Source organism: Cryptomeria japonica, chromosome 10 (assembly GCF_030272615.1).
Source record: "Cryptomeria japonica chromosome 10, Sugi_1.0, whole genome shotgun sequence".
NCBI classification, from domain to species: domain Eukaryota; kingdom Viridiplantae; phylum Streptophyta; class Pinopsida; order Cupressales; family Cupressaceae; genus Cryptomeria; species Cryptomeria japonica.
The window spans coordinates 498,840,786-498,865,060 of record NC_081414.1 but is presented as its reverse complement, the minus strand read 5'-3'; the positions used below and the strand labels follow the sequence as shown (position 1 = coordinate 498,865,060).

At 37.0% G+C, this 24,275-nt stretch overlaps 1 protein-coding gene across 1 annotated transcript in view; it reads right to left on the bottom strand.

Annotated features, from left to right (window-relative positions):
* The window catches only part of LOC131039364 (uncharacterized), a 116,467-nt gene that overhangs the window by 76,024 nt on the left and 16,168 nt on the right, over window positions 1–24,275 (bottom strand). The window contains exon 3 of the mRNA XM_057972082.2: window positions 6,331–6,408. Coding sequence (XP_057828065.2) covers window positions 6,331–6,408 — 78 coding nt within the window. The remainder of the gene's footprint in view (window positions 1–6,330; window positions 6,409–24,275) is intronic.

Here is a 24,275-nt window from a genome sequence, read left to right as displayed (position 1 = left end):
CATCTCTAGACTATAATAACTTTTCAAACCCTACAAAACTAGTAATTAAAACGCTATTCCTATTAATCTAATTCCTCACAGATAGTATAGAAAACAAAAGTCCATAGCCAATTCTTGAAGTTGAACCAAGATAAACTCCATTACACCCTAAAGTTAAACTATCACAACTAATCAGTTTCAGAACAACTAGTATTCTTTCAGGACATGTAACAACTGCTATCTATGTTATCCACTAAAGAAAGATGTCAAATATATGCAGGACAAACAATGGTTTCAGAGATTTACTAAATTTGTGTTGATAATTTTTATTATTGTTTTGTTTGGATTGCTATCTTCAACTTGCTGCTTTATGAGTCATGTCTAATATTGACCAGAGCTGACCCTACGCCGTATGACTGATGATGACAAAGAAAATCTACCAACCCTCACAGGTTCTGTTTTCACTGCAGGGTGTACTGACCATTCAACAGTCTCCTCCTCTCCTACCCCCCCTTCCATCACGCCAAATGCCAGCCTGACCTCACCTAGCTAGGTTCTGATAACATGTTAAAAGCATGGACCAGTTAGAAGTCTAGTACTCAAACCTAGAACTAAGCAAGGGTGCTCTACCACTAAGCTATCAATCCCTCACAGTTCATATTTTCTCAGGATGTGGATTGAAATTCTAACAAGATTGTGGACAGCAGATTGAAGTGACATGAATATATTGCCAATATATGTCCATTCTGAAACCAATCCTTCGGAAACCTTCACAACTGGCACATTTTTCTTCATTGTTACTTCTAAACAATTTCTCTAGTACTTCGGTTTTAAAGTTAATTTTGATGAAAAGTTCAGATAAAAAATTGGAATAAATTTGAAGAAAACTCACCGAATGGAAGATGTTTTCAGTTTCATTGCCTCGTTTAAGGTTTTCAAGAGTCCCCCAACCCCAATCAATTTCAACTACTCCACAATAGTGCATGCCATGAACATGCCCATGAATGTTCCTATTTTGTTTAAATCTAAGTTGCTGGTTCAGGTTTGGGATCTGGTTTGGGGATCCAGTTCACCAGTTCAGCTAAATTTTTTTGGGGGAATTTGAATTTGTTTTGGGTTAATTCGTACAAAAAACATGTAAAAATCATATATCTATATATGCACACACACACACACATACAAAGTCCCCCAATAAAATTAAAATAAAATTATATTATAAAATAATATAGTCAAATGTATTGTTTGTTAAAATAAAATAATATTAACCCCCCGCGGGCTAGTGGAGTTGGCTTGAGTCTTGGGTTTGCTCCCCGAGGTCTTGGGTTCGACTCCCTAGCCCGTGAATTATTCTGCCGCGCACACTTGGGGGTGAGTGCTGACAGCCGTGCGGCCCCAAGGACTAGTCTCGGCTTAGCTCGCCTCTCTCCTGAGCCCCAACTTGGTTGCTAATGGCCAAGGTAAGGTCCCAGGTTTGAGCACTGAGCTGAAACGCGGAGATACCCTGAGGAGAACAAAAATAAAAAATAAAATTTTATTATATTAAATTTACAATTAATATAAATATTTTACACTTATTAAATTAAAATTATTAACAATAAAACAATATTATTAAATTTTAAAGATAATAGTTCCAACCATTCTTTTAAAGTTTTATTATAATGTGGACAAATAGATCTGGGTTCCCAACTTCGAAAATGTAAACAATGTAAACAATCGGATGAAGGAGAAAGTCAAATGTGTGTAGGGAGGCAAAAAATCGCATATCAGTTATCTAGAACTCTGTTAAGTTTACATAACAACCATAATTCAAAATCGGGCGCACCCACACATGTACCAAACTGGTACCCAGGTCCAGTGCAATCTGGGCCTGGATCCGGCCAAGTAGCTCGCAAAAATCACAAAAAGGTAATTATTGTTACACATAGAGGATAAAAACTGGGTGTGATCAGATATCTGAGCAAGGAGGATGTGTCCAACTGTCAACAATGTGTTGGATCTCCTTGAACCTGTCATACATAGTTGATTTTCTTAGTTTGAAAAGGTCGTAATGGGCTGGCTACAAGGGAGAAATATTATAATCAGGATGCTTCTCATTCTCTAATAGACATAAGGCTTGTTTATACTATTGTAAGTTTGAAAGTCAATTCCATTCTATGACTGCATCTGCGTAATCCATTGAAGGAAGTTCTGTAATGCATAATTGCCAAGGGTGTGAATGTCTCCATGAAAGTAGGTATGCTTTAGGAAACAACAGTTATTCCTCTGACCACATTTGTTGATCTGAGTGTTGTGGTTGATGATGTATAATCCTTAAAGCCTTTGCAAGGTATCTTATGCAATACAAGAAGTACATATGTTTGTTCATGGATTAATAAACTAGGATCCATTCTTTATGTTGTAATTTCATGGTGTAGCATTTCGTATACATAGAACCTAGCTTATGTGTATTAATGCAATACTTAGTCCTTGTTTTTGTCATCTCTATATGGTATAATTGTGGATTGCACATACATTATCTTTGGCATTAGGATTCAACACTATAACCCAATAGGATCAAAGCACCAATCTACAGAACTTAGCCTCTCAACACACCAACACCCATCAACATAAAACATCAGATCATTTCACATCTAATCAGTATTAGGAGTCCTACTTGAATTGCGAATCTCATTGCTGTAACAATATAATATCATAAGAAAGTCGTTCTTGTATCATTCCCAAAGAGATGTACATTGTAGTTTGTTTTACAGTCATGCATGATGTGTTATCCTGAAATTAATACATCTTTGGGGGTAGTACTTGATGCATCTTTGGTCTCTCTTGCCTGAATTTTATTCTGCTTTAAAGAGATTTATAGCCTTGATATTTGTAAGCTAGAATTTTGGAGTTTAGTGACAGAATTTGGGGTATTCCTACGCATAGGTTATAGATTACCTTCAAGGACTACTATCTAAATTTTAATTTCTCTTTAATTGTCATGTATTGAAACCTCCCCTTGGCCTAGCAGAACCTAAAGAAAAGGGGGAACTTACCCTTTCTCATCCATTGGTCCTTACTTGTCCCTAGCTGATCATAAGCAGCAAGCCTTTTTCCCTAAGCTGACGTCCCTTGGGGCTGGGTTTGGCTTGTCTTTAGGGTTTGGGAGTATACAATTTTGAGAGCCAATAGATCCTTGGACAACTGCAATGAAACGTAAAAAAATTGCCAGTCAACAAGAAAAACTTGTTCCAATGGCATCCCTTTGTGTTTCAAAGGCAAAACTTAGACTTATCCATGTAGAGGGTATGTTTTTGAAATCTCCTTGCACTTTTTTCAGAATTTGGCATTCACTTTGTCACTCAAGTGATTTTCTCTCTCCCACTTTGGAGCCTAGAAGAGTACGTTTCCCTTATATCTCTTCTTTCACTTTTGTTATCCTACCTCCTAAGGGTGCACATGCACACTTGGAAGAATATTTTCATGTTTTCACTTTAATATTTTGACACTTAAATGAATTTGGTTGCCCCTAGAGGTCATAATTCATTTTTTCTTTGACAACTTGACATCCAACATCTCTAGGGCACACATAAGCTCTTTTTCATGTTTTCAATTTGACATTTTGACATTTTGACACTTAGTGAATTTAGGTGCCTCTACAAGATATGGTGCACTTTTGTCATGTTCTTGTAGTTTTGCCATTTTGACATTTAAGTGGCTAGACATGTACTAAAGGGATTAAGTGTGATTTCCCCATCTATTTTGATGTTAAGTTTTCTCACTTGAGTGAAAAAAATGCACTTTTTAGTCAATTAAGTGATTTCATGTTCTAATGTCATTGGCATTGTCCTTTTTCACTTAAACTCACCTTTTCTCCAAAAAGTTCACTTTTTATTCTAATTTAAAGTTGATTTTTGCAACTTCGTTGAAAAAGAATTGTTTCTCCTAGTTTCTCTTTGGCATTTTGTTTCTCTTTGGCATTTTCCACTTAACTATAATATACATGTTAAGTGAAATAAGTGATCTAATTTGTCAGTGATATTGAAAGTGCATACACTTTTCACACTCAGTGAGCTTCTCCCCAAAACTGATATTTGCTCTCCCTAGAATGCGCCCATGCCATTGGATGTCTTTTTTGAACAGAAATTACCTCTAAGTATGGCGTTTTCTCTCTTTGGCATGCTCCCCAAACCACTTGTGTATCCTCTCTTGGTTTGATATCCATAAAAAGAAACCCCAATGATCATTTTTATACCTTGACAGTTGACTAATTTTTCTCACATCCAAGTTGTCATATTGACGTTGTCCAACCTGCTCAAAATCCTCCTCTTCTAAGCCTTAGAAAGGTGTTAGCTTGAATTGACAATGACAACATTGACAAAGATTGGAAACAAGGACTCAAATTTGACTTACAAATGAGAAACAACTAGATGTTGATTTGCAACTTCACACAAAAAAAGTTTGGGTACAACACAACTTTCATTTTGTCTAGTACTAGTAAAGCAAATAGACAAAGCCTCAACTTGTAGATGTTGACCACTTGTCCTTTGTTATAAATTTATAATCAACATCTTGTACCTTTGTTGTCCCTGCTGCTCCATCCAATGATATTTAGCAATCTCATCTACTCATCTATCTTCTCCTTGCTAAAATCTATAGGGCTTGCCATGTCTTCTTTTTTCCCTTATGTTGCCTTCTACACCTTTTCGTAAATAGGAGATGGATTTTAGAAAAGAATTATATTCATATTCCATCCCCTTGAGTTCATTTATTGATCAATTCTTTCAAAGAATTAACAACTTGCTCTGTCTCCACAAAGAACCTAACAGATTTATGCCAGTCAAAGGAATAATTTGCTTAGTGAGTGGGAAAGATGCCGAGGCTTATTAAAATCTCTGACTCAACCTCTACCATGTTTTGCAACTCAAGGATGCCTCTCACCCAGTCTTTCTAATCAACTTCCATCTCCTTTTCTGATTGCTTGTTCATCTCCTTTTTGGTGTCAAATCTACCACACAAATTTACTTAAGTATCAATCAACTTCAGTCCCCTTCCAACAATTCTTAAATCCATAACTACATCGTCTTGTTGTATGATGCAATCTTATTGAATTATGGAGCTATGGTATATCTGACACTTGAAGAGACTGAAGAAGTGCCTAGAATCAGATTGACCAAGTCCTCTATATAAGATGCCAATTGTCTAATATATTCTATTAGTGTGACCTTATCCACTCCCTCCTGTATTTTCTTTTAATTCATGTGAGTTATTAGAAAACCTTTGATGTTGAAAGATTCAAACACATACACTCCTCTAAACCCGGAAACCTTTCATGATCATGCTTCACATTTTGTATTCACATATGTGACACCCCAATCTATATTACAAATCTTTTGATTCCCTTCAATTACCATTTGAAATTATACATTCTCTATCAACCTTTAACCTTTATATAATTGTTTGACTCATGACCTCATTTGACCATAACTTTAACATATGACATAGCTTCTCAAATATATACATAGCCATCTAACATATGACAACAACAATATTTCTGCTTTGGCAATGGTACCAAAGTGTTGAGGAATTTTACGATGAGATTTGACAACTTTTCAAATTAAGTTCATCCAACGTTGTCTGAACGATATAAATTAATTATTTTGAAAATTATCTTCTGTGCAGACAGGAAACAAGATACATACTGCAAAAGATTATCACATGATTCTAGTGCTGTGGTCAAAGGAAAATAAAAATATCATCAACCATCCAAATGAATATCTAGCTTGGAAATCTAGAGATATCTTTGTTTAAGTACTAGAGTGTGACAAATATGAAAATAGAGGAGGTATAATATGTAAAAGTTGTACAGATAGAGAAGGGAAGAGAGCTACAAAATTAATTTCCTCTTTAGGTATCTTAATAGATTTAATCTTAAAGTGAGATCATAAAAAAATAATTGTGCACATTGCAATGGAAATCATGTTTTTGAGATAGTAACCCGCTACTCTTAATCAACTTCAGATTTCAATTTCTACTTTCCTAAATTCAAAATACTACAATTAAGTAAGTTACTTATAGACTATATATATTAAGATATTTTCTTCAAAGGAAATCAATATGAGAATTTCTTTTATTTTTTCGCTCAAACATATTTTCCATTTTTTTTGCTTCTCGATCTGTGTACTTTTGCAAACATGACTACAGTGCATGTCATAAACATTTCAAGAGTCATTTATTTGCTTTGAACAGAATTAGTTTTAAATTTTCAAATAGTTATTTACAATAACAAAAAAAATTCTCATTTTTAAATTAAATTATGCAATGATTGTATATAATAATAAGTCATAATGGGAATACAAGAAAAAGTTAACTTACATGTTTTAATGCATCCAGGACCAAGTGTCATGTTAGAGACAATGGAAGTTGGAGTCGAAGCAAAGATTGCATGTTCCCCTATATATGTATCCACCAACAAATAACATAAGATTAAAAAATAAAAAATGTCAAGGCAATGAGACTCAAATATAAATGAATTTTTTGAATACTTTCATGGCATTTATTTGTATCATGTGTGCTGCCTGCTAAACTAGCTTTATTTAAGCAGAAAAAGTTATACTGGCCCAAAACATTATAATGTTTCAGAAGCAGCCTAACAAAAATCATAAAAACATGACATTTTATTGTTCCAGACTAAAATGGGAGGATCGTCACCATTGTCACTCCATATAGCATTATTTAGCAATCGCAAACTCAACTAAACAAAAATGAAAAAGATTACATCAGCATTCCATCAGCAATCATAAGACATTTGCTTAGAACTATTCCTTTCTTTACATGCTTCATTGCATTGGGGTCTATGGCTTCATCTTATACTTACATTACAAACTATGTTTTATGTATACTATGCCACACAAAGGAGTAATCTCTACATGCAAGAATGGGTTTATTTTCGACATTAACAATGACTCCTATATGAGACTCACTTAAACTATTAAAACAAACAGCAACCAATACATCATTTTACTTCTATATTTAAGTTTTATAAAACATCTTAAAAAAAAGTTTGGCTAGCTTTGTTGCCAATTTAAGTTTTATAAAACATCTTAAAAAAAAGTTTGGCTAGCTTTGTTGCCAATTTAAGTTTTAACTTTTAATCAATGGTTTGCTAGTTAAATCTACTGTCTTGCATTGCTAAGAACTATTTGAAAGGCATACAAAAGAAACATGTCCTTGGGGTCTCAGGGTCATCTTGGACATCCCAAAAACTTGGGATAAGGACAAAACATCCCTTCACTATCCCCAAAAGAAGTTAAAATAAAGGAATGCACCCACCATTTGTGTGCATATGTGAAAACATCCCCACACAAAGAAAACCTCAAGCAAACACCCTACCATAGTTTTAAAAATCGCGGACTCGCCTCGGACTCGCGAGTCCTTTGGCGCCGCGAGTCGACTCGCCTAGGACTCGCGAGGCGAGTCCAGGCGAGTCCCTGCGAAAGACTCGCGAGTCTTTCGCCGAAAGACTCGCGCGCGTCTTTCGCCGAAAGACTCGCGCGAGTCTTTCGCTCGGACTCGCGAGTCTTTCACAGGGACCCGCTGGCCCAGAAAAACGCGCCCATAAAGGGTTAAAACCAAGTTTTTTTTTTATTTTTGACTTCATTTTGTATTTTTTTTGGCTATAGCAGGTTAGAAGGGTTTGGAGGAGTAGAGGGAAGAAGGAAAAATCAGCAAGAGAGATCTAGGTAAGGATTTTTTCTCTTTCTTTTTTTTTTTCATTTGAATCATTTCATTGTTTTGAAACTGAAAAAAATCTTGAAAAACAAGGGGATATGCTGCCAAATTTTTTTCTATTTTCTTTCCTAAGTTATTTCCTCTTTTTTTTTTCTTGTTTTTGAATGCTATTTTTCCCAAATGATTCATTGTCATTTTTTTTGTTGATTTTCCATAAAACCCTGCTGATTTTTTTTTTTTCATGTTAAATCAGCAATGGCAAGTTCAACTCCAAGGTCAACCCCAAGGTCAGGAACACAAAGAGATAAAGCTTGGAAATATGGGATTACAGGAAGCAAAAAGGGGGATGTCACTTGCACCGAATGCACAAAATGGATGACTGGTGGAATCAATAGATTAAATACCACCTTGCACAAATACCTGGATATGGTGTGGAGGCATGCCCCAAATCAACTCCTGAAATTATTAGAGAGATGAAGGCCATTCTTGCTGAGAATGATATGCATAAGGAAGAAAGGCAAAAAACAAGAGAAGCCATGGCAGCTGCAATGAATCCCACATTGTCCACTTCGGGTCCCATTGGTCACAGTCGGGGTCGTCAGTCACTTTCATCTTTTGGTGACAATGAGGGTGAGGCTAGTGGCACTCCTATTAGATCAGACCCTAATTTTTTTTGTACCACGCAATGTTCCAGGTGCACAACCTTCACTTGAAGGTACAGGATGGAATAGAGAGAAGCATGAACAAGCACGGATAGCAGCTTCAAACTTTTGGTTTTACAATAATCTATCTTTCAATGCAGCAAACAATGTGTATTGGGAAAGTTTTGTTAATGCATGTACCGTGGCGGGTAAGGGGTTTAAGGCCCCAACAGGTCATGACTTCAGTGGGCCATTGCTAGAGAAAGCTGTGAAAAATACAGAAGGTGTGGTTGATGATCAGAAAAGGTATTGGAAGAGAAAAGGATGCAGCATTTTACCTGATGGATGGACAAATGGACGGAATAGGACTCTTCTCAACTTCTTGGTGGCTTCAAATGGTGCAATGGTATTCATAAAGTCTGTTGATGCCTCAAATGAAATAAAAAATGCAGAGACTTTGTGTAATCTGTTGGATGGTGTGGTTCGGGAAGTTGGAGTTGAGAATGTTGTCCAAATTATCACGGACAACGCAGTTGCATATGTATCTGCAGGTAGAATGCTTATGCAGAGGCATCCTTCGATTACATGGAGTCCTTGTGCTGCACATTGCTTGGACTTGGTGCTAGAGGACATTGGGAAGATTGGATGGGTGAAGAAGGTGGTTGAAGATGCAAAAAGTGTCACCAAATTCATCTACAACCATACTTGGGTGCTTGCTTTGATGAGAAAACACACAAATGGCAAGGACCTTGTGCGACCTGGAGTGACACGATTTGCTAGCCACTTCATCACTTTGCAGAGCATTCTTAGTGCCATTCCTCATCTTAAGCAAATGTTTGTGTCAGATGCTCGGTTGGGGTCTGCATACTCCAAAAGACCTGAAGCAGAGAAGATTGTGAGCATTGTTTTTGATGAAGGGTTCAATAAAAGTGGATAGGAGTTGACTGCGGTAAGTAACAAACACAAAAGTAAAGTTTATACAATCTTGTCTATTTGCTGATTTTATTTTTTAGGGGTTGATTTTGTACTAATTTAAAATTTGTTTTAATTTTTTTAGGTGACAGAACCTTTGGTAAGGGTTCTTCGTATGGTGGATGGAGAGGGCATGCCAATGGGTTTCATTTATGAGGCCATGGATAGGGCCAAAGAGGCCATTTCACATTACTATCGTGGAAATACAAGAAAATGTGAAATCCTTTGGCGCATCATTGATCGTAGGTGGACAAACCAACTCCACCAACCGATACATGCCTTCGCCTACTTTTTGAACCCGAAATTCTACTTCTCTGATTCATTTAGGGCTGATGAGGAGGTCATGGCAGGTGTTATTACATGCATTGATAAGATGACACCTGATCCTGAGTTGAGAGACAAGGTTCTTGATGAGTTGGAGGTGAGATTTGACATTTGCAATTGCTCTATCTTTATTTATGAATTCGGAAATGTTCATTATTGAATTTGAGTTTGACCCTTTGACTATCTAGTATCTATTTCTGAATTTGGAAATGTTCATTGTTCAAGATCTACAAAAGTGCAGAGGGGAGACTCTTCTCATCACAACTAGCAATTGATAGGAGAGGAAAATAACAACCAGGTAAAAAATTTAGTAACTTAGTTCAATAGTGCAAGAAAAAACCTACAAACTTGATTGTTACATTTTTTTCTCAATTCTAATATTTCTAAATGTTTTTTGTAGATTTATGGTGGGAGAATTATGGTGCCGGCACGCCTAATCTTCAAAAGATAGCTATCCGTGTTTTGTCTCAGCCATGCAGTGCTTCTGGGTGTGAATGAAATTGGAGTGTCTTTGAGAGCATTCACACAAAGAAGAGAAATAGATTGTCACAAAAGCGGCTCAATGATCTAGTATTTGTTTGGTACAACCTTCGCCTTCGAGTTAGACAGGTGGAGGGTGTTTCACATGAGGCCATTGACTTGGATGAAATTGATCCATATGGTGATTGGACCATGAATGAACAAAATGATGGTGATGATGTCCTCCTTACCGAAGAAGAAATTACAGAAATAGAGAGAGGAGCAGCACAAGATGCAGAAGGAGCAAGATTGGATGAAGATGAGGACGAAGATGAGGATGATGATGAGGACTTTGACTTTGAAGAAGAATCATCTCACCATTTAGATACCACAACACCCACTGCTACTACTTCTAGCTCAAGGCCTGAAAAATTGAGCTATATTAGGAAAAATACAAAGAGGAAGATGTAGTCTTCTCTTTGGTTTGTTCATTCACATTGTTGTTTTTCACATTTGCAGTTGGACTTGGACATATCATTATATGTAATTTTGTGAACATTTATATACTTATGCTGCTATTATACATTTTAGAGTTGAAACTTGAAACTTGAATATGCCGCCATGAATGATGAAATTTCAAATATTGAGTGTTTGTACTTTGTAGATCATATGACATGTGTAATGTTTCAATTATGGCACTTATGTTCTCTAAATGCATTAATTTCTTTATGTTTTTTTTGTAAAACTACGGGTTTTTTTTTTGCCGAGTCTTTCGCGAGTCTTTCACGAGTCCGAGTCCGAGTCCAAAATTTTGGTTTGCCGAGTCCGAGGCGAGTCCGAGATTTTCAACTATGCACCCTACCATTCCCCTTTAGTTGTCTAAACTCTAAGCCCATTACATTTTGCCTTTGCAACAAAGAAAGAGCAAGATGAAAAGAGAGGAAAAAGAGTATTCACAAGTCAACCCATCATCCCTCTAGATATGTCCACTCATCACTCTGCAGTGTTTGTATTAAAGTGTTTATAAACAAAATCAGTTGTTAAACAATAAACTTATGGGGTGACACATTATGATTGGACTTTGTTGAATCATAGTTTGTTGATCATTTTTTTATATTTGCCTCCTAGCAAAACAAAATTGAGAACCACAATCTTGAAAAAGAAATCTAAGCTTAACTTACTATTAGAGGAGATGAAGATCATGTTGATGACATATGGATGCAAAATCATCATGGACAAGTGGATGGAAATTAGACAAAACCCACTCACAAACTTGGATGGGTCCAAAGTGCAGTTAACGAACTTCCCATGTCCTCAACATTATATCAATTACAATGTCCAGCACAAGGGCTCCTATAAATGGTAGGATGCTTGTCATGAAAAAGCCTCCTCGTAGCTATATATGAAATAATGTTGCTGGTAGCAATTTGAACACCGTTCTCCACCCCCACCTCCTATTCCACTAGTTCCAACAAGTTGCACAAAATATACATTATGGACTTCATACAAGACAGCTACTTCATACAAGACAGCTACAAACTTCAATAAAATGAATGTGCCACTCAAATCCAACTCATCAGCTAAAATGTTGCAAACCTTTTTCAACCATATTCTCTTTTGGTTTTCTACAATTAGCCATGTATTTTTATGGCTTCCTCTAGTAATGGCCCACTAAAATCATAAAAAGTTAGTCTTAAGCAGTAACCCATGCAACACTAGTGGTCAATGCATCTACTAATGCATCCCAATATGAGTTGCTCACCGCATCAAATGTATATTATTATAGTACCAAAAAATTGCAGCCACCATCCTCACCTCATGGTGCTTCTCTTGATTTCAAACAGTATCTTCGAGCAAAGGCTATACACCTAGAACATTATGATAAATGAATAAGCTTGAGGAATTTATATGCTTGAACTCCTCTCAATGTGAGTGGAGGAATGTCAAATCCAAAGGCCAATAAAGAGTCCCAATGAATCAAAGGTGGTCATGGAATTCATCACTAATGCAATCACTTCCCTCATCCTCTTTCCTTCAAATTTCTTCTCCCTATAGCTAAAAAGTAGAGCATTCATTCTTTTGTTGCAGTTCTTCCTCCACTTGGCCACAAAACTAGACATCATGCCCAACAATTTGAGCAAGGTGGGTATTTCAGGCCATTGATACCTCGTCTCATATTAAATTTGTAATAATTGCAGGTCAATAAGCATTTGATTACACCGGATGTACCATTTTCCCATGCAGAGTCCTTTTCGACTTGCATTGCACACTAAAGAGAATCTATATTCTAGACATTGAAAATAAAAATAAAAAGCAGAAACATTTTGCAATAGGATTGAGGAAAAGAATCAAAAAACAAAGCATATACTTGTCAAATTGTATTCCAACTGTCAATAAATCCTTCCAATCACCCAACAGTCAATTCACATAGCTAAGATCCAAATGTCTGAAGACAAAAAAAACAAACAAAATAAAAGAATAAGAGTTTTATGTGGGGGGAATTTTTGGTTTCCATGACAGTCAAATCTGCCAATAAAACTCACCAAGTGACTTGTGAGTTTTGCAATTGACTCAGCTCACAAGTTGTGGGCGAGTTACTCACCCTAGTGCAAAACTCACAAGGCTGGCAAGGACTCCCCTTGTTTTAAATCCATGGTTTGCTCCTATAGCCACGTTTTATTCAGTAATTCCTTCCTTCTAAACTCAATTGCACAATACTGTCATACAACACTCACATTTACATACTCATGTTCTCTTTTTCCGGCTTGTTCTCTTATTATGCCCAAGAAATGTCCTTTTGTGCACTACAGAACTCCCAGCCATCTTATTAAGTTAATATGTTATTACCCTACCTACACAATTCTCATAGAAAAATCCTGCAGACTGGTGGTTTCGTTTCTAATCTGGCAGTTCTGATACTACCACTTGCATTAACTGGTGATTCCATTAACAGCACATTTTTTATTGCTCAAACGGGGGATACAAAACCACCACCTGCCTTAACTGACAGCTTCATAACCAACACCCAGTTAACCAGTGGTATCATCACCATAGATGAAATACTTTGTTTCAATCCCTTCTATAAACTAACTCCTATTCAACCGATTAGAGGGGTTTTCTTTTCCCAATTCAAATGGATCAAAAGTAGTGATTATCCACCATATTTCAGTGAAAGTTAACAACTACCTAATAGACAAGTCCAACTACACAAGAAATCAATCAAGGTACTATCCAAGGGGGGAAAAGAAGTACAAGAAGAACAAAATCTAGACCGTGAATTGATGGCCCACAGTCAACACTTTTATATAACATAAACAAACATGGACCTAAAAAGACCTAGGAGTCTCTAAAGCGTTGTGTGTGCATTATATTGACCTATTTCCAAAAGCAATACAAGTAATGAGAGGACCTAACAAAACAAACACAAGTTATGCTGTGCAAGAGGATGAAGATACATGTTAGAGGCAAATGTAATAGTCGAGGTAGCAACAAGTGATTGGGTATCCCCAATGGTTGTTGCACCAAAGAAAACTACAAACTGAAGTGTGTGCAGAGATTTTTGTAATTTAAACGTATATAATTTCAGAAGAAGTAGCATTTAGCAATTCATACTCATTTTTTCAGTTGGTTTTCTGGTTACAACAAAAGAAGATAAGTTGAAAACTACTGTCATATCAGAATCTCGAATGTACTCATAACCAAATGCCTTTTAACTATGCACAACACCAGCCACATTCCAAATAACTATTATAATTATTTTCCATGAAATGTCAACAATGGATTTGAGAACTTTTATGTGTAATTGGTGGACATATGGAAAAAATACAATCAACTAAGCACTTTGCTGCAGAGTATGTGTTTTTGCTGGGCGGCAATATTATCTCTATATCCAAAGTATCAATTTTTAGTGTCATATGAGAAACTATTAGATGTGGTTCGCAAATCAGTAAGAAAAAGACCCATATGATATCAAAGTAATAAATGAGATACAAAGTCCTAAAGATGCTACACAAGTTCAATCATTCCTAGGATACACTAGTTAGTATAGCTGCTTCATAAAGAACTTTGCTAGGCCATCATACCTATTAGATTATATCATTATTCACTAAGAAAGGATGTCCAATTGAAATGGAAAGCAAAGGAATAGGCCTTCAAGAAACTATAAACAGATGTTGATGAGATCCGTATCCTTCCACATTGAAATTAGGTAAATAATTTTATATCCATGTTGACATATATACATATGCTATAGGATGTGCACTCGCACAAGGAGGTGTGCATAAGTTAGATTATCCATTCTACTTTGCTGACAGGGGTTGAAAAGGGCTATACAGTAAGGGTGGCTTCAGAAATGATTTATTCTATACAAAATCTCTGACATTATCTGTCAACAAACCCATTTGCATCCTATGTGAATCAACATTCACTATTGTACAGTGTACCTAATCAACAAGCAACTGATACATGGGAGAATATCACAATGGTTACTGCACTTACAGTAATCCACATTCTCCATAGTACTAATGAAAGAAAAAGGCCATGTAATAGCAGATCAATTGTCGAGAATTATAATGGTGACCTAGAAAAAGTCAGACACAGTTACCAAAAATCCTAGTTATTCCATATTGCGATATTGCCAAAGTAGTACAAAGAGATAAGAGAGTATCTATATGTGGTAAGTCTGGAACCAGAAGTACTACTAGCAATGTTGTACTGTGTAAAAATTTCAAGCTAAATCTTTGTTGTTTTATCAAAGCATGAGTCATGTTTCAAATTTTGTCTTGTTTGTCTGTGTTATTTCTGTTGTTTCCTGTAGAGATGGACACCACTGGTCAGAAGGGTAAATTTTTGTGTTAAGTCAGAAAAGATATGTGTTCAGGTTCATAGTCATGTACACCATGTAAAGACATAGCAGGTTTTAGTTTCCAAAAGGATTACAGTTTGTATTGTACATTGCTAGGCATGTTCCATCATATAAATAGACAAGATTTTCAATGAAACAAAGTATACATCCAGGTAGAAAAGCATGTGCTCAATGGGAATACGAAATTGTCAAGTCAGAAAAATGCATCTTAGTGCACAAGCGCACACATGATAAGATTAAAGGCACAGATTTTTGTCTGAAGTATAGATTGTAAGTCAATTACAGAGACCGCAGGAAGAAATGTTTGAAAACAAACAAATTCTGCACCTACATACACCAGCACACACCTATATAAACAGCTGACTGGATTTTGTTGTAGCATTTGCTTTTCAATGAATGGACATGATTTTTCAAAAACAAAACTGCAGCTTTTCATAGAGGCATTCAGTTCAAAGGTACACTCTGTTGTTGTTAGCAGCAGGAGATATCTTTCCTGACTGCCAACTTATACTTCACAGTTGCCATGATTATCACTGTCATACTTCAGCAATCTTATTCATTATCTTGCTCAAATCAATATTGGTAATATATATATATATGTATATAATCGATGCATATTAATTATATAGTTGTCTTTGCTATGTTCGTTTTGCTTTCATTATTCATGTTTAGTTATGATCAGTTTGTGTTTTGATTAATTAAGTCATGTTAATCATCCAGCGGTGATTATCTGTTGGGTTCTTGATCGCACCCCTTTCTATTCTTGTGACACCCCGATTGGGGTCACAACCCCTCACACATGTATATATCCTTGCCGTCAGGTCATTTGCAAGGTAGATGAGAGGAGTGTACGCTATGCTGTTGGAAGCACGTGAGAATTAATTCGTGGCTGCAGAAGTATAATCGTAGAGAATAAGAGAAAGTGCTATGCTGTCAACAGCACATATACTTTAGTTCGTGGCTGCATATATATCCGTGTGGATTTGGATCTATTACTTGCTGTGCCATTCATAGCGTCCATTTGCTCTGTGTGATCAATCAGCAAGTTTCCATATTCAAGTTTATCATTCTTTAAGTTTCCATTACTTAAGGAGATATCAATATCCTTTGCATATTGATATAGACTGCTTCAGACATATATAATATAAAAAAAAAAAAAAATCAATTCTGATCCAAATTTAACACACTCAGTTTTAGATAGCAAGTCAAAGTCAGAAAAGGAAATTCTATAAATAGGCAATATAGGTATGAATTTTTTTGGGGGGGGGCAATGTTTCACCTCCACTAAAAACTCAGGAAATCGGATTCCAAGATCTCAGCTGCACCTAGGGTTTCAGGGATTAATTTTCAGTTTTTGTTATCTTTAAAACCTTGACTTAACCGCCATATCAAATTGGATAAACTGTCATAATTTCAGCAAAGTTTACATGTAGAAATTGGCAGTATAACAGCAAATATGCAACAGGAATTTCTTCATGTATTGTGGCTGAGTTCCTGGGCTTTTGAGGCTTTTGATGGCTGCCATTCATCATAATAATTTTGCAAAAGCAGTGAGAAAATTTTGATCAAATTTCATCAACCAAAACAAACAAATTCTGCAAATGCCAGCTTTCCAATATGCAGTACCACTTCCAATCTGTTGAGGTTGCACTAGTTCTTGTGAACAAATTTCCTAAGATTTGTGAAACCAACTTGTGCCAAGTCAATGTAGAATAACTGAATTGAAATGAAAAGATCAAGAATGGATATAAATTGGCACAAAAGATCAAGCAGGTTTTTTCCCCATTTCAATAAAAAGTCGTGAACTCATCCTCGTGTGTAAAGCATTGTGATTCTAAAAAGCAGAGAAAAGATCAATAAGCGGTCAAATTCTTAAGGAATGAGGAGTGTGAAAAAGTTTGGGAAAGTAATGTGTTGGAATGTCAGAAGCATATCAGCAAGAAGTGGCTAAAGGTAAAAAAAGTCACACATGCTGAGGATTCTAAATAGAGGTGAATTCAGAGACAAGTTCCATCATGATATCCTTGACAAAATGAGTCACACCATCAATGTTTTACCTCATGAGCACCAAATGCAAAAGAGAGATATGTTTTTACTAGTCTATCTTGATTAGTGAGTGTTTGCATAAACATTGATAGAACTTGAGTGAACTTGTGAGTTCTGTGTTACCTCATACATAGGCTATCATGGCAAAAAGAGGAACTTTCATAAAATTGAACACAATTGGAGCTCACCAACAAACACGCATTTACAGGAATTTACCACGATTGGAATATGTTGAATCTATCAAACACTATAGGAGAACGAATGATGATTTTCTGATGCAGATTTCAAATTGAGCAGATTGGCAAACTCAATTCACATACATTAGAATATTTGGCTTCTCTTCCTATCCTTACATGATGCTGTGATATCTGAGTGATGAAGTCATCATCATGGAGTACCTACAACAGATTTACAAGGTTCATTTTCTATTGAGGAGGCGACATAAGTTAGGAGTTGATTTTTCAACCCAACCCAATATAGAAAAGTGTGAAAAAGCCCTTGGCTTCAAATTCATCAATGGTGAAATGGCAAGTGTCAATATCAAACCTTTCTATGAGAAAAGCATATGTTATATGAAGGTTTAATGGCTGATAGATTAGTTAAAAATACTCCAAATATTTCATGGCATAGTCCAAATATTCTAGATTATTGGGCCAGTTGGTGCCAGTGAGTTCGAGGTTAGAAAAAGAGATTATAATGTGACTGCAAAACAATTTTCTAATATACTTATAGAGGATGTGCCCAAAGACCTTTCAAATAATGAATCTAAAACTCTTTCTCCTTAGTTTGTGAGAAATAACATAAATCAACAACCTCGAACTTAAATAAATTGGGCAAATACAGAAAGCACTTCAAATCAAGAAAACACCAATGCAATCTTGAGTTGAAGTAAGTTTTTCCTACAATCACAAATGGTTGAAAGACCTTCAGAGGAAGTAAAGGATAAGGTTCAAATTTGAAACCCACCTTCAACAAATGTGCCTTTTTCACCTTCTTTGAGAACAATGATAGGTACCATGATTGCAAAAGGCAAAGAGAGTGAGATGTTAAAGGAAAGGGTAAAGAGAAAGTAGTTGATGATACAACAGCAGCCCCAAAGAATATTAAACTTAAGTTGTTTGGTAAGAAGAGCATTGGCAATTTTCCTATGAATTAGCCCAGATTGAAAAAAAATCATATACTCTACTTGTTTGTTTTGTACTCCTATTGTTCCTCATGCTTGTCCTTCTTCTAGATCCTCTTCTGCGTCACCTATTAGACAATATTCTCCTAATATTCCTATGGACATTGCATTAATATCAATTCTTGTTCCATCTCTACCTCATTTCCAAGTTCCACCATCCCCTGCTCATCTTGTTCTTTCTCCTAAATTTTCCCCCACCATTGGCATTTCTTCTTCCATTAGAGATCCTCAAAGAATGAAAGAAAGAGGAAAAAATGATCTTAAGTGAGTGAAATCCATGGATACAAGAAAAAGGAAAATCCTACCTTACCAAATCAACTTTTCTACGCTATCTACCATCATTGAAGAAACAAGCAAATAGAAGCCTAAGGGAACTTCAGGTGGTAATTTGATTCTGGAGACTGCTATTACTCCACAAGCTACATAAGATGCTAATCCAGCTGATTTTTAGATAGCCAAGACTTATTTGGGGTTCAGTACATGTTAAAAAGATGTAAACATAATCAATGAAAGCACAAAAGAAAGAGTCCTTGAGGACAATGAAAACAATTCAGCCTTAAAAGCTGAAATTGAGCAACTCTCAAGACTCATAGCTTACCCCTTCCAGCCAATTCCTAGCCATACAAGGTTTGTACCTCGAATTCTAAACTCTTCTAATGAGCAAAGTCGATTAGATCAGTTAGTCACAAAATGAAAGAATATAGAGCAGTGGATGGATGATATATGCCAGTATGGTACCAAGGTTTTGGGTAAGTTGTGTGCTTGGATATCCAAAGCAATGCAGATGAGATGAAATCAAAGAGATGGAAAAACTGATATTTACATGGAAGGAGCAACAAAAGTTTCTTATGAGGATGCCAGATGAAGCCATCTCTACTTTATATAGACAGAAAAACAGATTGAATAGAGTAGAAAAGCTTGTTTCCAATTTTTTGGTTACTCTTCCATGTAAGCATGTTGATAAGGATTTTAAACAGTTGATCTGGATGAAGTTCAAGAATTTTGCAGTTGATAAAAGGCAAATATGTGAAAGCTCAATATGCAAGCAATATGTATGAGTTAGCCAAAATTGTGATACACATTGAGAAAGGAAAAGAAAAGTCAACAGAATTAGAGGCATCAATTTTAGAGGCTAGTTATGCACTTCAAACACAAATTATTCAGATTGAATGAATAGTTGTACAAGGGAATTCCAGGTTGATGAACTTCTTCAAACCATCCAGAACGTTGCTTCAGTACAAGGAGCATCCAGTGGGATTGCTAAGTATATATTTTTAGCTGCCTTTGTTTTCAGCCAAATGTGCTTTTTGAGGATTTTCTATTTTTTAAGAGTCTTATTTCTAAATTTTTATTCTAAGAGATGTGAAATGGAAACTTATCAAGTGGATCCGTTCTAGTAACATTTGTCTTATTAGAAAGTTATTTCTGATTTTATATTATAATTTATCAGACAAAGTGCTATTTTGGGCTTCCTTTGTCCACAAGCTAACCATTATTCACTTAGAGGTTCTAGTTAGCTTTTTATTTTTTCTCATTCAATGTTTTGTAATCCTTATACATTAGTGTCATTTGCATTTAGTTTTCCAATATTAATATTCCAGCCTACTTGTTTCTAAAATTGCTGTTCACAAAGATCCTTATATTATGCACAATTCTCTTGTAAGTTAAGCTGACCTCCATCACGCATGTCCATACCATAAAATGCAAGGTTTTAAGCAAAAAGAACAGGCCAAAAAGATCAAATGTAGAGCAAAACACAATAATCATACACACCATTTGCATCATCTACGTTCATCCTATCCATGTTGGTCTCTTGAAATTCTTCTTTTCAATAGTCATAAAATTGGATGCTTCAAATGTAATATAATATAATAAAACAAAAATAGGAGAATGAAAATTCGAAGGAATGCGAACATCTGCATTAACAATAGGAAGGCAGGTGCGAATAATAAGGGATTCGTGATTGACCAGAATAGACGGGCAAATGTGCAAAAGCAAACAAATATAGATCGATGGGGTGACATCTCTTCGGACACACCTGTCTTCGCCATAGGAGCAAATGCAATATTGTTGAAGGGGACAAGAGCAAAGATTCAAAACATCCCAGAGAGTCTGGCCCCTGTTCTCCGAACTGTATTCCCTCTTCATCCCTGTCATGATCGCCACACAACTTCTCGGGCGGGCCCGGGTAAGGAAAATGTCTGGTGGAGTCGAATTCTCTATTACTTCAAGATATCGAATAAAGCAAGGAAGAAATGATTGGGAAACCTATTGTATTGATCATCGGGCACCACTGGCCTAGAATCTTGAGAGTGAAATGCTCAATCAGGACTCAGCCGAGGAGGCAGTTGTGAAAAAAGAACCCCATTCCCACAAGGGGACCTAACATGCACAAGCTCTGGAAGGAAGGCCTAACAACCTGCCCTAACACCTTGAACTTTGCCTTAAAATAGTAGGGGCCCCTACCCTTTCATAATATAATAGTAGGGCAACCTGCCCTAACAACCTAGCCTGCTCCCCGCCAACAAGACACCTTGCAAGCCTGGAAGACCGTGAATGGGCGGTTTCGGCACGGCGGGCCATTCAAAGGGCAGCCTAGGCAGAATTTGGTGCTCAAGCGGGGAAGTAAGGCAATGGTGATCCCTGCAATACACATCTCATCGCTTACAGAAAGATTCAAAGATAGAGTCATTTATGTGAAATGGAATGGAAATGGAAATCGACAGCAAGAGATCTTGAATTGGTGGCAGATCTAGTTTAATAATCAGGTAAGCATCAAACCCCTAGCAAATGGCTTCTTTTTAATTGAATTCATTGATACACTTTTCGAAAAAAAATCTTGGAGGGAGACCCATTCTTTTTTGAAGGAAGCCCTTTTTCAAAAATCGACTAGACCCCAAACTTTAATCCATGGAAATTCAAATTTACATCAAAACCAATCTAGGTGGTGTTAACGGATCTCCCTATGAACTAGTGGGCACTAGAGATGATGGCACTCATCGGTGATGCCATTGATACTTTTGTGGGCTTAGAAGAGAATTTTCTAAACGGTAAATACCATTTCAAACCGCGGATGTTGGTTGAGGTTCCAACTCATAGTAGTGCCTTGGATGATTTGGAAATGATCTACACCAATGGCAAATGGATTCAAAGGGTAGAAATTGACAAATTTCGGGATGGTGGAAAATGCATTAGCCCTAAGCGCTTGATGCCTTCCAATTCCAACGGGTTGTTGTCTTGAGACTAGGGTAGGGAACACCATCCCTAGCACAGAGACTAAGGGAAAAAAAGTTTCTATTGCAGATCAGATTCAAGAGGAGTCTGTGCAGCATGTGACTCCTGATCGGTCAGATGCAAATGTTGGCAACTTGACATATGGGGAGCAGAGCCCGCAGAAAGATTCAGAGCAAGAACCCTCTCCACCAAAGGACTCCTCGAAGTTGGACCTGAAAGTACCTTCACCAAAATTGGAGGTCTTAGGAAAACCATCTAACACAGGATTACCGGAGGCAATTGGTGAACCTTGTGAGATTCAGGAAGACATACAGGTTCCTGTGGAACCTCTTCCTCAAGCTGAAGCAATAATTATACAAGATTTGCAGAAGAATATGGAGGATGCACAATTATTGGCAAACCCCTTGATTGAGGAGGGAGAGATTATCACTCCAGCAAGAGGTAGTTGGGAGGTGTCTGAACTGGAAGCTATTGAGGAATATATCATGGAGGAGGCTTGTGACCTGATGGATAATATCATTTCAAATGAAGATTTTGTAGAGAGAGCTATCAATGACTCTGCACGAGAGCCTCTGGTTACAGAAGATCTAACCCCAGAGGAGGAAGAGGAGATCTTGGCAAATGAACAAAGCCTTTTGTTTGGAAACCTAGATGATTAGGTCAATGCAATCAGTTGTGACAAGGAGGAAGACAGACTTGGGATTAGCCAGACTCCAGCTTCTAAGTCTGAACCAGACTGTGGACATAAGAAATCAAGAGGGAAGAAGTATAATAAAGAAAAAAGGGCTATGGATGGAGAAGCAAAAGGTCAAACAAAACTATCATGGACTTTAAGATCAGGGAAGCAGCCATGAGGCTCATATCATGGAATGTTAGGGGCTTAAACGCCCCTAACACGCAACATTTGATCAGCAGAGATTAAACTTGTGCCAAGGTTCAATTATTCTTCCACAAGAAACTAAGTTGACCAATGCTGATTTTAATCTTTTCCAGAGGAAAATGAAAAACTGGGATGGCTTTGCGGTGCAAGCTAATGGGGCCTCAGGGGACTTGGCTATATTTTGGGATCTGCAGGGGGTTGTAGTCGAACGAAGTGAGGATAGTATTTGCTGGATTAGCTGCAGGGTCAGAAGCCCCAACTCTGATCTGAATTTTGTTCTTGTCAATGTCTACGGGCCGAATAACTGCATTGGGAAGTGGGAGACTTGGATGGAGTTAGAAATATTTTCCCTTGCTTCCCATCACCAGCACATCATATATGGAGGGGATTTCAAAGTGATCCTTAATGGCAAGGAGAAATTTGGTGGCATCTGCAGGGTTAATCAGTCTCAGAAGGATTTTTCAAATTGGGTGGACAGAAACAACCTTAGGGAGATTCACTATTCAAATAGTAACTACACTTGGTCACATCGTAGATAAACTGGATAGGTTATTCTCAGTGGGAATCTAGCAAACTGTCATTTTAACTTTGATTATCCAATTATGCCTTGTTTTGGATCAGATCACTTTCCAATCCGACTAGAAATATTGGGGGATGACAAGCCTCACAAATGCCCATTCAAGTTTGAGAACATGTGAATGAGAGAACCAAAAAATTTCAATATCATCAAGGAGTGGTGGTCTCAGGATAATCTCAGGGGATCAAAAATGTTCATTTTCGTTTCAAAATTTAAAAAGGGTCAAGCAAAACTAAAAGAATGCAACAAATTACAGTTCAAGGATATTTTTGCAGTTAAAGAGGAAATTAAAGTTGATCTACAATCTCTCGGGAAAGAGTGATCAATGGCGGTATGCAACAAGAATTATATCTGAAAGAAAAATAGTTGATGCAAAGTTATGAAGACATTCTTGCCAGAGAGGAGATTTACTAGAGGCAAAAGTCTCGGGAGACTTGGATCAGGGAAAGGGATAATAATACAAAAAAAATCCATAACAGCACAAAGCATAGAAGAGTGGTGAAACGAATTTCCTCTCTTAAAGCTCCTGATGGGTCAAGGGTGGAAGACCAAGGTGAGATTGTCATAATGACGATTGCAAACTTCACTAACCTTCTTTCAAATAAAGAGGGATCGAATCTTCTTGCACAAAGGGAGTTGTTGCAGAACATTCCTAGTCTTATCACAGCTGATCAAAACAGGCTTCTTTGTCAAGATTTCTCAGCATCAAAAGTCAAAACTACTCTCTTCCAGTTGCACCCAGATAAAGCACCTAGGTCAAACGGTTGGCCTGCTAGTTTTTTCAGAAAGGCTGGGATATTTTTGGTGAAGATATAGTGGAGGTTATCAATGCATCTTGGTGTTCAGGTCATCTCTTAAAGGAGGTAATCAATACTTTCATTGCATTGATTCCTAAGAAACTAGGGGTTGACTCTCTTGAGGATTCTCGCCCCATTTGCCTATGCAACACAATCTACAAGACTATGACTAAGGCAATGTCAAACCAAATGAAACCCATTCTTGAGGGCATTATTTCAGAAGAGCAGTCAGGATTTGTGCCTAGCAGATCGATACTTGATGGGGTAATCATTGCTCAGGAGGCTATCCATTCCATTCAGACTATTAAAAGACCTAGCATGTTCATCAAATTGGACATTAGGAAAGCATATGATAGGGTTGACTAGCAGTTTCTGCTCAAAATAATGGAGGCTTTTGGATTCAGCAGAAAATGGATTAACTAGACCAAATCATGCATTTCCACTTCTAGGTTCTCAGTATTGGTGAATGGTTCACCTAAGAGGTTTTTTGAATCTTCTCGCGATATCCGACAAGAGGATCCCATGTCTCCGTTCCTTTTCATCATCATGGCTAGAGCCCTTAGTCATGCTTTAGTCAAAAGCTTTGATAGGGGTCTAATCCAAGGATTAGAG